Source organism: Silene latifolia, chromosome 2 (genome assembly GCF_048544455.1).
Source record: "Silene latifolia isolate original U9 population chromosome 2, ASM4854445v1, whole genome shotgun sequence".
NCBI lineage: Eukaryota > Viridiplantae > Streptophyta > Magnoliopsida > Caryophyllales > Caryophyllaceae > Silene > Silene latifolia.
The window spans coordinates 47,905,676-47,922,434 of NC_133527.1; the positions used below are offsets into that span (position 1 = coordinate 47,905,676).

General features: G+C 38.6%; 3 protein-coding genes across 5 annotated transcripts; 2 read left to right on the forward strand and 1 right to left on the reverse strand.

The window, feature by feature from the left end:
* Window positions 1-257: 257 nt before the first annotated feature.
* LOC141640739 (uncharacterized) lies at window positions 258-1,537 on the forward strand. Its single transcript, XM_074449422.1, has 3 exons — window positions 258-780; window positions 931-1,221; window positions 1,509-1,537. Exons 1-3 carry the CDS (start codon window positions 258-260, stop codon window positions 1,535-1,537), a joined length of 843 nt encoding a protein of 280 aa, XP_074305523.1.
* Window positions 1,538-4,831: 3,294 nt separating this feature from the next.
* Window positions 4,832-7,942, reverse strand: LOC141640740 (uncharacterized). The gene has a single exon (XM_074449423.1). It carries the CDS (start codon window positions 7,940-7,942, stop codon window positions 4,832-4,834), a length of 3,111 nt encoding a protein of 1,036 aa, XP_074305524.1.
* Window positions 7,943-8,751: 809 nt separating this feature from the next.
* Window positions 8,752-16,153, forward strand: LOC141642701 (uncharacterized). 3 transcript variants are annotated; one of them, XR_012543396.1, is made up of 6 exons: window positions 8,752-9,331; window positions 10,336-11,239; window positions 11,818-12,342; window positions 12,766-13,215; window positions 15,110-15,483; window positions 16,085-16,153. XR_012543396.1 is itself a non-coding variant. In XM_074451574.1 (5 exons), exons 1-5 carry the CDS (start codon window positions 8,850-8,852, stop codon window positions 15,416-15,418), a joined length of 2,670 nt encoding a protein of 889 aa, XP_074307675.1. In that variant the 5' UTR covers window positions 8,752-8,849; the 3' UTR covers window positions 15,419-15,721. The 3 variants fall into 3 exon arrangements, 1 of the variants encoding a protein (XP_074307675.1); XR_012543395.1 differs by having other exon boundaries at window positions 16,069-16,087; XM_074451574.1 differs by lacking the exon at window positions 16,085-16,153 and having other exon boundaries at window positions 15,110-15,721.
* The last annotated feature ends 606 nt before the right edge of the window (window positions 16,154-16,759 follow it).

Below are 16,759 nucleotides of genomic sequence, written 5' to 3' on the forward strand. Positions count from 1 at the left end.
ATTAATCTAATATTTTTGTAAGGCAATATTTGCATAATATTGTGTTCACACAATATTCGGCAAATATCACGCAGTGTATAATATCGTAATCATATATTTGTAAAATAGGCAAAGATTAGTTTTATTATTCACAGTAGAATTGTATAAATGTACGCAGCTTCGATAATGAATACAACACACAAAATTACATTCATTCATATACTTTTGTTTTACTTTATGGTATCAGTTGGGTTTCGATTTTCCATCGACTCTTAACAATGTCAGGCGACGATAAACTATCTAATCCTCCACCCCAAACCATCAAACCCGTCTACATTCTTTTAAATAATGACGGAGTTGGAGCCAAAATTACTCATGTCGTGCTCCAAGGTCCAAATTATAAAGAATGGGCAAAGGGTTTTCGTAATGGATTAGGGGCTAAGAGGAAACTTGGTTTCATCGATGGCACTCTCAAGAAACCTTCGGCTACTTCGGAGGATCTTGAAGATTGGATGACGGTTAATTACACAGTCATTGCTTGGATATTTAATACCATTGAACCTACCCTACGATCTACGATCTCTTATCGCGAGACGTCGGTTGAATTATGGGAGGACATTCGACGCCGTTTCTCACATGGAAACGGGGTCAAAATTTATCAATTGGAATCGGAAATTTCCGATTGCAAACAGAAAGATGGCGAGATTATAATGGAGTATTATGGTCGTTTGAAGAAGCTTTGGGATGACATCAATGACTATGATGCTCTTCCTTCTTGTGATTGTTCTGGCTGCCCCTGTGGTTTGACTACCACCCTCCGCAAACGACGGGAAAATTAGACAAACCCGTCAGTTTTTTATGGGGCTCGAACCTCATTATGCAACTGCTCGTTCCAATATACTGGGCGATCCCTTACCTCTTTTACACTCTGTTTATTCTCGTATTGTGCAGGAGGAAGAGGTGCGTACACTTACCCAACAACGAGCAGCGGCAATGGCGTTTGCGGTTCAAGGGGGCAAAGCACGGGACCGGGGGTCAAGCAAGGGAAACCACGCCTAGAGTGCACCCACTGCAACAAACCTGGACACACGGAGGCCCGCTGTTGGCAAAAGCATGGTTATCCGGATGGACGTGGACCTCGTTCCGGGTCTGGTACGGATGCAGGTGGTGGTTCCTCTTCTCTAAAAACCAATGTTGTACTTGGTGAGCAGGCTATGGACGCCAATCATATCCGTCTTAATGGTAGGCGTATCATCTCTTGGCTCGTTGATACAGGCGCCTCAACTCATGTTTGTGGCAATTTACGGTTACTTGATGATTTTGTTTCCATTCAACCTCTCGAAGTTGGCCTTCCTAATGGGTCTCGATTGAAGGCCACTCATAAAGGACGGGCAAGAATAAATGATGGACTCATATTATATAATGTTTTATATGTGTCGGATTTTAAGTGCAATTTATTATCCGTGTCACAATTTTTATTATCTCAACAATTGAGTATTCAATTCACTAACACTAATTGCGTTATACAGGACCCTATCTTGAAGACGAGGATTGGTGAGGGTGAACTCATTTTATTTATTGTACTTTTTATTTTGTATCATTAATGTAAGGTTTACGTCAAAAGTACATTCAAAACCAACTTTAAAAACCATCTTTTAAAACCGAATTTGTAAAATAGCAGAGGTCAGACGTCGAGAAGAAACGCAGCAGTAGCTGCGCCTCTTCGAAGAATCGCAGCATATGTTGCGCCTCTTCCAGAGGCTGCCGCTGCTCCTGCTCTTCTTCTTCTTCCTCGACCTTCTGCAACTTTCTTGTTTTTCTTATTTCTTTCTTTTCTTCGTTCATATCAGTACATAATCATGTCTTAATTAATCATTTTTAATTATAACGTTTTATTTTGACATAAATCCCTTATAATCCGATATTTGCTGGTTTTCGTCACTAAATCAAACCCGGATTTTAAGAACTCGGTTTGTCCATATCAAGTTTCTGGGATTCGTCTTTTGTACATAGTTTTCTTTATTTTGATTTCAGTTTATCAAATTCTATTCGATTTTCGAGTTCGTTCCTTTTGTCTTTCCGACTCCGTAAATAAATCTAACTCGTTTTAATTCGTTTTAAATCCGTTTTTATTGCTTGAATCAGTTGCTAAATCATTTCTACTCGAGTCTAAATATCAATCTAAAATTTACTAATGAACATTAACGGATTGCGGTTCTGACTTCACAGCCAGAGCTCAACTCAGGAACAGACGCAGGAGGAGCTGCGCCTCTTCCAAGGGACGCGGCAGATGCTGCGCCTGTTCTGAGGTGATTTATGTCCCTGAACTCTTTCTCGCTTAGACGTAGCTTCTAATTACGTGTTTAATTAACTAATAATCGTAATATCGCCCTTAATCTGACCTATTTTATTACTTTAATTTCTAACCTTTTATTTTTCCTCTTTTTTTTCTCTCACCTTCAAATTCCGTTTCAAATGTGCTTTTGACGTAGCTCAAATAACCATTGTAATCCTTGTAATTTTAATTATTGTAATTTACTATAGTTCGTTTATTGCCTTATGTACGATTTATTGTATGGCTTTCACATGTAATCAATCTAAATTCCAACTTCGACCCAATTGAGTGTTCACCGACATAGTCTAATCTCACATGCTAGGATTAATCTATTGTTTGTTGCATTGCATGAATTACATCGACAACATATCAAATATGAACGATTTCCCTAATCATTAATAGAGGTCGCTATCGAGGCGGGCGGGATTAGGTGTTCGATTAAAGCGCTTCCTAATACGTACCCTCACCCCTTACTCAGTTATCTCTGGACATCCGTGTCCATTGGCATTCACGAGAGTCATTCTAGACAATAGACATAGAATGCTAAGGGTAACGAGTTCTTAGTGTTCATGTCACTACTTTGTGTCTTGACATGGCATGAGGTATTCGAACGGTTCCAATTTCCCATAAAAATTAGTGGCGACTCCACAAATGCACGCTTATTTCAAGCGCCTCCGCGCGCGCTGCGACGTGGCCCATGTCCACAACAATATTAGGCAAATATCACGCAGTGTATAATATCATGTGTAGAAATGAATAAAGTTTTATGCATGAATAAAGATGAAAACTTTCATGTATGACGGCTGCCAATCATTCAGGTGTATTTTTGTTACTCTTTTTGTGATCTGCCATGACCTATATATATAGCAGTGCACACATTACAACCCTAGCAAGGTATGTCACTAGCAGACAAGATACTACAGCTCATATTCTACCTACTACATTTCTTTTATATCTTTTACTGAGTTGGCTTGTGCATTCCTGAAGTTTCTTAATTGTATTTCTAACATTCTCATATGTGGGCTTTATGCTTTTGGTCCCTTTTGTCACACTGTTTTGGACCCCCATTTTACACTCCCCCTCAAGATGAGAGTGTGGACTTCTCATCACTCCCATCTTGGTTAAGAGTCTCTTGTGCTGTTGAGTAGTCAGATGTTTTGTCAATACATCAGCAACCTGCTCTCTGGCAGGCACATAAGTAGGCTGGATTACACCTTTAGTCACCTTTTCTCTTATGAAATGGGCATCTATCTCAATATGTTTTGTTCTTTCGTGCAATAATGGATTAGCCGCTATAGTAATAGCAGCTTGATTGTCGCATTTCAACACAGTAGGATCCATTTTGTGCATTCCCAACTCCTTCAGCAGGGTCATTATCCATGTCACTTCACATGTAGTTAGTGTCATGGCCCTGTATTCTGCCTCTGCGGAAGATCTAGAAACCACACTTTGTCTTTTGGACCTCCATGAGACCGTAGACTTTCCAAGTAAGACGCAATAGCCTGTAGTGGATCTTCTAGTATAAGGACATGATCCCCAGTCTGAGTCACAATATGCAGTGAGCCTGGCTGCAGATTGATTTGCCAACAGAATGCCTTGATCTGATGTCCCCTTTAGGTACCTAAGAACCCTTATAGCAGCTTGAAAGTGATCAGAAGTGGGTGATTGCATGAACTGACTTAATAGCTGCACAGAAAAGGAAATATCTGGTCTTGTTATTGTAAGATAGATTAATTTTCAAACTAACTTCCTATAAGGTTCAGGGTCATGAAGAAGGGTCCCTTTGTGAGGCTCCAATTTGCTATGACTGTCAAGGGGAACCCTCAAGGATCTGAATTTAGTAATTCCAAATTCTTTTAGCATATCAACAATATACTTCTTCTGAGATACAAATATCCCTTGGTCAGTTTGCACCACTTCAAGTCCTAGGAAATAAGATAGCTTGCCCAAATCTTTCATGTGGAATACAGAAGCAAGCATGGCCTTTAATTTGTTTATTTCAACTTCAGAGTTGCCTGCAATCACCATGTCATCCACATATACCAACACTGCTGTAAACAATCCATTTTGAACTTTAGTAAACAAGGAATGATCTGAGTGAGATTTACTAAACCCAAACTGAATTAGAGATGTTGATAATTTGGCAAACCATTGCCTAGGTGCTTGATTTAGGCCATACAAAGACCTCTTCAGCTTACACACCTGTTGAGTAGTGGTTTTGGCAACTGCTTGACCTTGCTCAATTCTGGTTCCTAGACCTGTGTACCCTTGTGGGAGTTGCATGTATATCTCCTCTTGTAAATCACCATGTAAGAAGGCATTGCTCACATCCATTTGACACAAGTGCCATCCCTTCATTGATGCAACTGCTAAAAGAGCCCTAACAGTAGTCATCTTTGCAACAGGAGCAAATGTTTCTAGATAGTCAATCCCATACTGCTGCCTACACCCTTGGATAACAAGTCTGGCCTTGTGTCTTTCAATTTAACCATCTGGCTTATACTTGACTTTGTATATCTATTTACATCCAATTTCCTTCCTACCACTTGGTAGCCTTGTTATTTCCCAAGTTTGGTTTTCTTCTAGGGCATCCAATTCTGTGTTCATAGCATCCACCCACTCAGATTTCTTGTATGCTTCATAAAAAGTTGATGGTTCCTCTTCATTTACTAGTTTTGCCACCAAGTTGGCAAAGGATGGTGTTACATGTGCATTAGCTACATTAGAAGCAGCTGCAGCAGTTTCACTTGCAGCTTTGCCTTTGGAATGAATAATGAAGTCTTTCATCCAACCTGGTGGCCTCCTCTGTCTCTCAAACCTCCTTTGTGCCTCTATAACTGCACATTGTTCCTCTTGAGTTGTAGCCCCATGTGTCTCATCTCCTCTTCTGTCATGATTTTCTTCCATAGGAACATGAGTGTACCCATGAATAGGATCCACAGGGGCAGCACGCTCTTGTTCCTCGGATGGCATGGTCACAGGACAAGGGTACATGAACTGACTCTTCTGATTTTGCTTAAATGGAAATATATGTTCATAGAACTTCACATCCCTTGTCACAAATCTTTTCTTAGTGTGGAGCTCTTCCACCTTGTATCCCTTTTGATTTGCAGGATATCCAATGAAGACACAAGGTATTCCTCTAGCTTGAAATTTATCTTTATTTCTTTCTGGATTATAAGCCATCACCAGGCAGCCAAACGTTTTGAGATTTGTGTAATCAGGGCACTTATGATGCAACATTTCATAGGGAGTCTTGTTCCTTATCAATGGTGCAGGCAACCTATTAATGAGGTAGGCTGCTGTCATGATGCAATCCCCCCAATATTGTAAGGGCAAACCAGCCATAAATCTTAGAGCTCTTCCAATCTCAAGCAAATGCCTGTGCTTCCTTTCCACTATACCATTTTGTTGAGGTCTATCAACAATAGAAGTTTGATGTACAATGCCATTTGAGACAAAGAATTCCTTGCAAAGTTTGTCATCAAACTCCCAAGCATTATCAGACCTTATAATTTTTATTTTCTGGTTGAAATGTGTTTTTGCAAACTCATAGAACTGTTTTATGTAATCATAGGCTTGGTTTTTGTATTCTAGAAGGTACACCCAAGTTCCCCTAGAATAGTCATCAACCAGAGTCAAAAAATACTTGTATTTTCCTCTATATAGGACTCTATAAGGTCCCCAAATATCTATGTGAACCAAGTCAAATGGTTGAGCATAAGTGGAGTTTCTTAAAGTATAAGGAGTTTTTGTCAATTTTGCCATAGGGCAAGATAAACAAATTTGTTTGTTTTTAGCAGCAGCAGTCAGTTTAATAGAATTAATATATTGCAGTTTTGTGTATGGTGCATGACCAAGTCGATTGTGCCACAAAGAGTATGAATCAACCTTAGCATTCATTGAAGAAACATTGTCATTACAGATATGACCACAATGGATCAGCGGCTCTTGACACAACTTGTCAGCCTTAGGATTACATTTGTTAAGCATATTAGAAAACATACTAGTACTACTATTATTCTTGCTAACTGCTGCATAAGTTGAAGTTTTAGGAGTCTCTAGATAATATAGTCCACTGATGGCTCTTCCATTTGCCTTGATCTCATGGGTATTGGAGTCCTGCACAGTGCAATGGGTGTCATAAAAAACAACATAGCAAGAATTATCCCTTAGCAGCTTTTGTACATACATGAGGTTGTGCTTGAAAGCTGGAACATACATGACATTGCACAACCTCAGTCCATTTCCCAGAATCAAATCACCCATGTGAGTGACATATGCCAACTCTCCATTAGGCAGATTTATTTTAGGCCTTTTATCAAGAACTTTCACATTTTGCAACTTGTGTAATCTAGTGATCATGTGATCACTGGCTCCAGAGTCAATTATCCATTCTCTTTGGAACAATTTCACATTATGACATGAGATTATACCTGCAAAGTTGCATTCCAACTCTTCATCAGTATCATTGCCACCTTTTGAGCCAACCTTCTGTCCTGACATGTACTTCAGTAATTGTTCCAAGTGTTGTGAGGTTGCTGCCAGGGATGCTGCAATTTCTGCATTGCTTGGTTCAGAGTGGACTGAATTAGCCAATCTTTTGTATCCTTCTTGATAGTTGCTACTTCCTGCTTGGTAATGGTTGCCATAGCCTGAATTGTTACCATAGCCTAAATTGTTCCTTCCTCTTCCTCTTCCTCTGAAGCCTCCTCTGTTCGATCTGTAACCTCCTTGCCCCCTACCAGAACTATATCCACCTCTCTCTGATGTGTAGCCTCCTCTTTTTGGCCTTGAGTTTCCTGGTCCAAACCAGCACTGCTCTGAAGCATGGTTACTGAGCCCACAATGTTTGCATTTTGTTTCTGTTTCTGTGGACTCCCCCTTTCCTAATAGAGTCGATGCCTCTACTTCAGCCTTTGGTGAGACAAGGATGTTTTGTTGTTGCGCTTCTTCTTGGACCATAATAGACACAGCATCATCGACAGAGGGTAAGGGTGACATAAGAAGAACAACACTTCTGTGTTGTGCATATGCTTTATCAAGCCCATTTAAGAATTGAAACAACCTAGCCTCTTCCTTTTGTTTTTCAAGAGCCGTGAGAAAAGCACTCATCTGAGCAGTGATATTGGCGAGAATAGGGTAGTCATTCAAGTTTTCCAACTCATCCCAAACCGTTCTCAACTGAATATAGTACTCTGTGACAGTTTTACCATTCTGTTTAGACTCATAGGTTTCCTTGTTCAATTTGTATTTTCTAGCTCCATTACTAACAAGATATCTCCCTTTCAATACTTTCCATATCTCCTTTGCAGAGTGAGTATGGATTATGGCCATTTTAATTGGTTCACTAACATTTTGTACCAACAAAGAAATCACCAGACTATTTGCAGCTTCCCAAGACTCTATTTTGGCAGCATCTGTGGTGGGTTTTTCCACGGCTCCTGTAACAAATCCAAGCTTTCTCTTGGTTGACAGGGCTAATTCCATACCTCTTTTCCATGGTATGTAGTTCTCAACTCCAGTCAGAACAGAGGTTACCTTTAGAGTACTGCCTAGGTCATTTGGGTTACAGTATAAAGGGTCTGTGATGTCAACAGTTGTAGGTACCAACTCCGTACTAGGCATTTTGAGGGTGAAAGACTAGACCTTTGCAGGAGACAAAGATAAAGTTTCTATCTTTAATGGGAGGAAGAACTCTACTTACTTAAACAACAAGCAACAAGGCAAGTAAAGTAAAAATTTTGAATGAAATAAACTGAATAAGATGAAAAAGCTTACAACCAGATCTAGTGGAGCAGGAGTATGCAGCAGCCAGAGCAGTAATGCTCATGGCTCTGATACCATGTAGAAATGAATAAAGTTGTATGCATGAATAAAGATGAAAACTTTCATGTATGACGGCTGCCAATCATTCAGGTGTATTTTTGTTACTCTTTTTGTGATCTGCCATGACCTATATATATAGCAGTGCACACATTACAACCCTAGCAAGGTATGTCACTAGCAGACAAGATACTACAGCTCATATTCTACCTACTACATTTCTTTTATATCTTTTACTGAGTTGGCTTGTGCATTCCTGAAGTTTCTGAATTGTATTTCTAACATTCTCATATGTGGGCTTTATGCTTTTGGTCCCTTTTGTCACACTGTTTTGGACCCCCATTTTATATCATGATCATATCATATCGTAATCATATATTTGTAAAATAGGCAAAGATTAGTTTTATTATTCACACTAGAATTGTATAAATGTACACAGCTTCAATAATGAATACAACACACAAAATTACATTCATTCATATACTTTTGTTTTACTTTAATTTTTCTATAACCAATTCCGTTTAAATAACGGGCCAAGTGGACCGGCCCGCTCTAAATTTGTCAAGTTAGCAAGAATATGGATGTTTTAGCGCAAACCCAAATCAAAATGAACAAAATGGGGGGTGGGTAACGTATAAAAGGCGGAAGATAAGGCCCGAAGATCCTCCCCAAATTTAATCCGTTAATTGGCAGTTGGCTCCACAAAAATATGGAGCTCAAACTGTCACTCTCACTACCCTTGATCACCACCAACACCTTCCACCACCGCCGTCTCTCCTTCCTCCCCAAATTTAATCCGTTAATTGGCACTTTCACCGTCAGACACTCTCTCTCCACCGCCATTCGCGACAACCTCCAATCCGAAACCCTTAAAACCCTTGAATGGAACCGCCTTTGCACTCACCTCTCTCCCTTCACCTCCACCTCCATGGGACACTCCGCCGCCTTAACCGGTTTGATTCCAATGGGCCGTACTTTAGAGGAAAGTCGTCGCCTTTTGGCCCAGACTACAGCCGCGTTGGACCTCCCTTGTCAGCTTGATTTTGCCGGCATTGATGATGTGTCCGGGATTGTTGCGTCGGCTGTGGCCGGTGAGGTTTTGTCAATTGGGGAACTTTGTCTGGTTAAGAGGACGTTGCGCTCGGCTACAAGGGTGTTGGAGCAGTTGGAAGGGGTTTGTTCTGGTCATAGGTCATTTCTTCTTCTTATTTTAATTGAGTTTGATCATTATTTGACCTATTCTTTTCCTTTTTAATGGCCTCGGCTATCTAAAATGAGCAATATTTAACCCGTTTAAAAACTAATATTAATCCGCGCAAATTTCGTATCAGGCTCCTCCTTAGCCCCTTGTCAAATGTTCAACAAGTGTTCAGATGTGTTAAGCCTTTCCCTTTTGATAGGATGTGTTTACAGTTGACCTGTAGCAATTGTCATTGAATCCTTGTTTTCTGATCAATCACGTCGATTCCTTCTCACCTTTTCATTTCTCATTTATTCCTACTGAGTGGGATGCATCAGATTACAAAAATGATTAACCATGCACATAGTGTCTTGCTTTGAAAATTGAAAGTTTGGGGTTGAGTGATTGACTTGCAACTCTCTTATGAGAGTTGGATAGTTCTATTCTATTAATATTTCCGCTTCATTTGGTCAAAATATTAAATAAGCGACCACAGTACCACACTCAGTCATATTTACCGTAAAAAGTGGAATGCACCCCTTTTCTTTAGGACAGAGAGAGAATTAATGAGGATTAAACTTAGGTGTTGTGTGAAAACTTAAATTCTAATTTCAGTACTGTTTGTTGTTAGAAATATTTGGAAATAATAAGGTCCAATATAAATTATTTTCTGAGTTAATAATAAGGTCCAATATAAGTTATTTTCTGAGTTGTGATGGTTACAAATTCTGTCTCCTTCTATCTCCTCTCACCCTTTCGTAGTTGTGTGTGTGTGTGTGTGTGTGCCAACATTGCAGTCTTTCTTCTTTTTTCAGTAACATAGATTTGTGATTGTTGAAGTTGCATCTTGTTCCACTGGCTCATGTCTTGATAATTGTTTTCTGCGGGCCACTGCTGCATTTCATGTAGTCGAGCTGATTACCTGAATGATAGTGATCTGTGGCAGATCGTGTTTAGTTGATTAAACTTGGAGGTTACAATCATCTCATTTATTCTGATCGTTCTATTGGAACAGGAGCCATCCTTTACTCGAAGTTCTTCAGAAATGTAACTTCCTGGTTGAACTGGAGCAAAAAATTGAATTTTGTGTCGACTGTAGCCTTTCTATTGTTCTTGATAGAGCTAGTGACGACTTGAAGTTCTATAGGTCAGAAAGGAGACAGAACATGGATGATTTGGATTCACTTATGAAAAGTATTTCGCAGAAAATTTTTCAGGCCGGGGGCATTGACCGACCTTTGGTTACAAATCGAAGGTCTAGAATGTGTGTTGCTATCAAAGCCTCTCATAGATCTCTCCTTCCTGATGGAGTTGTTCTAAACGTTAGTAGCTCTGGAGCAACATACTTCATGGAACCTAGAGAGGCAGTGGACTTGAATAACATGGAAGTGATGCTATCTAATTCGGAGAAGGATGAGGAGCGGGCCATTTTGAGCTTACTTGCTTCTGAACTTGGAAAGTCAGCTGAACAAGTCAATGATTTGTTGAGCAGAATACAGGAGGTTGATCTTGCTGTTGCAAGAGCTGGTTATGCTAGATGGTTGGATGCTGTTTGTCCAATTTTGAATCCAGTAACTGCAGATGGTGCTTTACTGGTAGATATAGAAGGGGTACAACACCCTTTGTTGCTTGAACAGGCGTTGGGCAGCTCTAAAGACTTCGATCACAAAGCTAGTATAACACACATTAGAGAGCTGCCTAATGAAGTACATGACTTCCCTGTTCCAATAAACATCAAAATTAGACGTGGTGCTAATGTGGTGATCATATCTGGACCAAACGCAGGTGGCAAAACTGCTTCCATGAAGACGCTGGGCCTTGTATCTCTGATGGCAAAGGCTGGTTTTTATCTGCCTGCAAAAAGCCTTCCGAAGCTCCCATGGTTTGATCTTGTCCTGGCAGATATTGGAGATCATCAGGTAAGCTCCAATTCCTTAAATATTATATATATATATATATATATATATATATGATAGATTCTGGCTAAGCTAGAAACATGCGGTCTAGAGTCACTTAAGCTCAAGGCTCAGCGAGGCACTATCCAAATGCTTCATGGTGCCTTAGGTGCACGTGCACGTTGTGCATGAAAGGAAGTATGTAATGCACACACCTATTCCAATTCCATACTTATTTTTTCTAATGTTTATTTTGCTCTTCCCTTTGCCTCACTATCCATATTGTACATGTTAACCCTCTAAAGATTAAAATCCAAAAAAAATTTGAAAATGTTGAACACATCTTAGCTTCATGTCTTGTGCCTTGTCACTTGACACTTGAGTTTTCTTAAAAAAATTGAAAATGATATACGGAGTATATTTGTTTGCAAATGCTCCTTGTGTGCATTAGGGATTTAGGCACACATCTTAGCTTCATGTCTTGTGCCTTGTCACTTGACACTTGAGTTTTCTTAGAAAACTAAGGTTCCTAGACGTGTAATTAACTGAATGAAGCTACTGCCCTCATGCTAATAATTTTATTCTCCCCCCTTTCCTTGAAGTCATTAGAACAAAGCCTCTCGACTTTCAGTGGTCACATACTACGGATATGCAAAATATTGGATGTGGTTTCAAAAGATTCCCTAGTATTAATAGATGAAATTGGGAGTGGGACTGATCCTTCGGAAGGAGTAGCTCTATCTGCCAGTATCTTACAGTATATTAAAGATAGAGTGAATTTAGCTGTGGTAACGACTCATTATGCTGATTTGAGCCGCCTGCAAGAAATAGATGCTCGGTTTGAGAATGCAGCCATGGAATTCTCATTGGACACACTGCAGCCCACCTATCAGGTGCTATGGGGATGTGCTGGTGAATCAAATGCATTGAGAATTGCTAGGAGAATTGGCTTTGATAGTAAGGTTATTGATCGTGCAGAAAGTTGGTTAGAGAGGTTGATGCCAGAAAAGCAGGCACAGAGGAAAGGTCAATTATATCAGTCTTTATTGGAGGAGAGAAACAGGATGGAGAGCCGAGCTAAAGAAGCTGCATTGCTTCATTCTGATGTCATGGATCTTTATCATGAGGTATGAAGTATTAACTATTTAACTTTGGCACTTGTTTTTTCTATGCTGGACTCCATTTGTAGTCTCTTACTTGAGTCTTTGACACATTGTGTGTATAAGATGTTGAGTTTCATCAGATGTGTTGCTTTCATAGTTTAATTGAACCAAGTCTGGTATTTGAATGATTTTGACATCTCACAAGCACAGTTTTAAATATAGGATGTAACCCTAATTTGAAACCGAGTTGCTCTTTTAATTAGATGGAGCCGAGTACAAATATATATATAGCACAATTCTGATATTATTTTAGTAGCAATATGACCTCGGATAATTTGTTGTATCCTGACATATTTTCAACTATTCATACTATCTACCATTTAATCTCATTTTTTTACAAAATCATGTCACTTTATTTTAATAGTCTCTTATTCTAATTTCATGAAGATTAAAGGGGAGGCGCATGATATTGATTGGCGTCAGAAAGCTTTGATTGCGAAGGAAACCCAACAAGTCGAAAAAGAGCTTGAGTTAGTCGAATCTCAAATAAAAAATGTGGTCAAGGAGTTTGAGAATCAGCTAAGAATTGTAGATATTGATCAATACGGTTCTCTAGTGAAGAAGGCCGAATTAGAAATTGCATCTTTGGTGGCGAGCCATAGTCCCATCATAAACAGGGTCTCCGGTGAAAAAGAATGTGTGCAGACACTTAAACCAGGTGATCAAGTCTATGTAAAGCGCCTAGAAGGTAAGCTAGCTACTGTTGTTGAGGTTTGCGAAGATGATGGGACTGTTCTTATTCAATATGGAAAAGTAAGAATTCGTGTTGAGAAAAGCGGTATTAAAGCTATAAATGAAGATATGGCTGGTAGCTCACATCAACGCATTAAAAAGCAGGTATGGTTCCTAATTCTTCTTGTGTTTTTTACTCGTGTTTTCCTCCCTAATCCTCCCAAGTCCCGACCATCATCTAAAAAATTGTCATTTACAGATATACCAAAGACTTAACTAGAACTATATCTGGTTAAAGAAAGGGTAAAGGTACTCGTTCCTTAAATAAAGGTTTTTATTGGACATCAATGTGCATTATAATGGTCAGAAGCTTTGTTTATTGATTTAAGCGCTCGGGACATTGTCAGTCGCACAATGTTAATCGCAAAATCTTAGTATTAATTAATTTGGGGTTTTTTTTTTTTCATGAACTGTGATATTGAACTGCTATTATACGGGGGTATATCCAAAAAGTAGAAAGCTAGAACAAGGAGGAGGAGAGACAAATTCAAGAGGAAAATAAGAGAATTCAGTTAGAACGTAGAAGCAAAATTTGAAAAGCGAAAAAGAAATTTAGAGAAGCAAGAGTAAATAATCCAAGTTAATTTAAATTCAAATAAGCTTTATGAGAAAAAAAAAAAAAGTGGGGTCTTCTTGACATAAAATAATCCAGATACGCCTGTCCTTTAAGTAGTCTAGCTACTCGAGCCTATTATTAGACATAATCTCTATATGATTGTATCTGATCTCTAAAATGGTGCTTAAAGCTTATTTCTATCTAATTTCAATTGTTTAATCTTTGGATTACAGTTTATTACAACAACAATGCCTCAATGTGGAAATAGTTTGGGGTTGGCTAACTTAGATAATCGTATGGAGCCGTTACTAGCGCCAAACTGTCAAAACAATAAAAGTACAAAGATTGTATGAAAATAGAGAAAGGCAAGGAAAATAAACAGAGAAATACAGGAGAACAAGAAAATTGAGATAGTGCAACAATGAGAGGGAAATTAAAAGAGAGAAATTACAAGGAAATGAAACTAAGAAAAGAAGAAAAAGAGGGAAATAAGAGTAAAATGAATGAAACAAAAGTGAGAGAGAAACTTTATAAGTATCTTAGCCTTATGCAACATTACCCCAAGCCTTAAAAGGCTCTTGGCTGTGAAGATCTTAGTTATTTTGTATGAAATGTAATTAGGCAGATGTAACTATTAGCAAATTATACTATATATTTCAGAATAGAATGTCTGTTTCTTACGGCTACTCATGGATTTAAAATCTGAAGAAAGTTTTCACCTCCACTTACCCTTTTTTGTTCTGATTTTTGGAGGTGTTATATGTTTGTGTCCTCCACATTAAACTTCCAACATTTTAAACATTTTTAGTAGTTTCTTTTTCTGCTATCTTCAACATTATTAGTCAATTTTTTTTTTTCCGAAACTTTCATGTCTGGCATGGCATGGTATCCACTGTGATAAACAGAAGATGACTCATTCTGTTTAACATGAGTGGTTTATGTTCTGAAAATCACTATTGCTAACCAATTTGATGAGATGTAAGGACTATTGTTGGAATATGACGCTTAATTGTGTAACTTAACTTCTTTAGTTTACATTAAACTTATGCCAATGGTATTAAGTTATACGGAGTATGTTAAATGTCATTAAATAAGGAGCATTGGAGAGTGGTAAGGAAAGTTTAAAGTCACGTAAGTTGTATAAGTAGGCTTATGTACAATGCATTATATTGTGTAGTCTTGTGCTTGCTCTCACTGAAAGCTACACGGTCTCACCATAGGAGAGTAGCTCTCTTACGTCATCTCCCACAACTGTAAAAGTGTATCATTCCAATTTATATAAATGATCTACGTTAGTAACCTTTGGGTTCAAGATAATTTCGCTGCCCAAACTCTAACTATAAAAGTTAGAAAGTAATTTTCTAAATTTACTACCACATATTAAAGTGCTTAGTTAGACATTGTATTGAGTACAGCTTCTGTGTTCTGTTATATATAATGCAGGCCCCTGTTTCTGGAAATATAAAATTAATGAATGGGAAAAAAGAGGGGGAGCAATCTTATGGGCCAATGATACGGACGTCTAAAAATACTGTTGATCTTCGAGGCATGAAGATGGAAGAAGCATCTCGTGCACTCAATATGGCTATAGCAGCATGGGAGCCTTATTCCCTCCTTTTTGTCGTACATGGAATGGGTACCGGAGTTATCAAAGAGCGTGCGATTGAGATATTGAAGAATCATCCTCGAATTGTGAAGTTTGAGCAAGAAAGTCCAATGAATTATGGCTGTACAGTTGCTTTTGTCAAGTGAAAATTCATGTATATTCTTGCTGTACATGAAATGGGCACTGGAGTTGTCAAAGACGTGCAATTGAGGTATTGAAGAATTATCCTCAAATTGCGAAGTTTGATCAAGAAGTTCAGTGAGTTATGGCTGTACAGTTGCTTTTGTCAAGTGAAAATTGTATGCACATTCTAAATCACCATGTTGATATAATTTAGGACAAGCTAAAGCTTAAGCTAGCCATTTAAGAGTTAATTATTATGTACACTACAATCTCACTAAAGATCTCTGAGCGCAAAGTCAAAGATGTTCTCCAATCTTTCTTGGGCACCTTGTTGCATCTTTTCCATTTTGTTGAGTCTTATATGTGACAGTCTCACACGTAAGACCAATTAGAGTCCACTAGTATAAATGCGATGGAAGGAGGACAAACTACAAGTAGAGAATGGATTTGAAAATTTCAAAAAGATTAATGTGTCTGTACCGTTGAGTGCCTGAGTTCTTTAACAGAAATTATCACAGATCGTGTGAAGACTATCACAAAAGCACCATAGTTTGGTCTTGCTTTACTTGGTCTCAGAACTCAAAGGCCTTGTCGAAGATTGCTTAGATCTTTTAACCATCATGCACTGCCCTTCATTTTACCACATTTTGCTTTGACATGACAGCATGTGTAGTTGAGTACTTGTGCAGATTTCAGCCAAGTTTTTGGAAGATTGATTCAGCAGCGGAGTGGAGTGGCTTTATATTGTGAAAAAAATGAAGATTAATCCAAGAGAAGGCTAAGCAAACTCTTGTGTGAGACCGTCTTGCAATAGTTTATGTAAGACCACTTTATTCAGAAATTAAGATGACCCCATATATATTTTTAGTAACTCTTTGAACTTCGTCAGTGATCTTCATCGAAAACCATTTGATGATATTAGTGAGTATTTTTCCTTGACAGTGGTCGTTTTATTTCGTGAACCATTTTGTATTTGAGGAGCAACTCAGAGCTCGAACAGAATTTTGAAGAAGTGAAGGAAAGGAAAATAAATACAAAAGCAGAAATAATGGTGAAGGAAAGAAGCAAGAACCATTAATTGATTTTCAAGGCTATAAGTGGGTGGCCTCGGAAGAGTGCCATCAAGAACTGGAGTCCAGGAAGACTGCTGGCACAAGCGTGACTGCTAATTTCTCTAGATGTTTGTTGAGTTCTGACGATACAGGTCGTCAGATCCTTTCAGATTAGGTGGAATTGTGGGTTCATAACAATAGGGTTGGATATCTGGGTTCACAACCTTTTCAGCATTCCGCAATTTATTATCGAGCAAAGTTAGGATCATGATAGATATGAAGGTCAGCTTTTCTCGATTTTTTATATTTCAA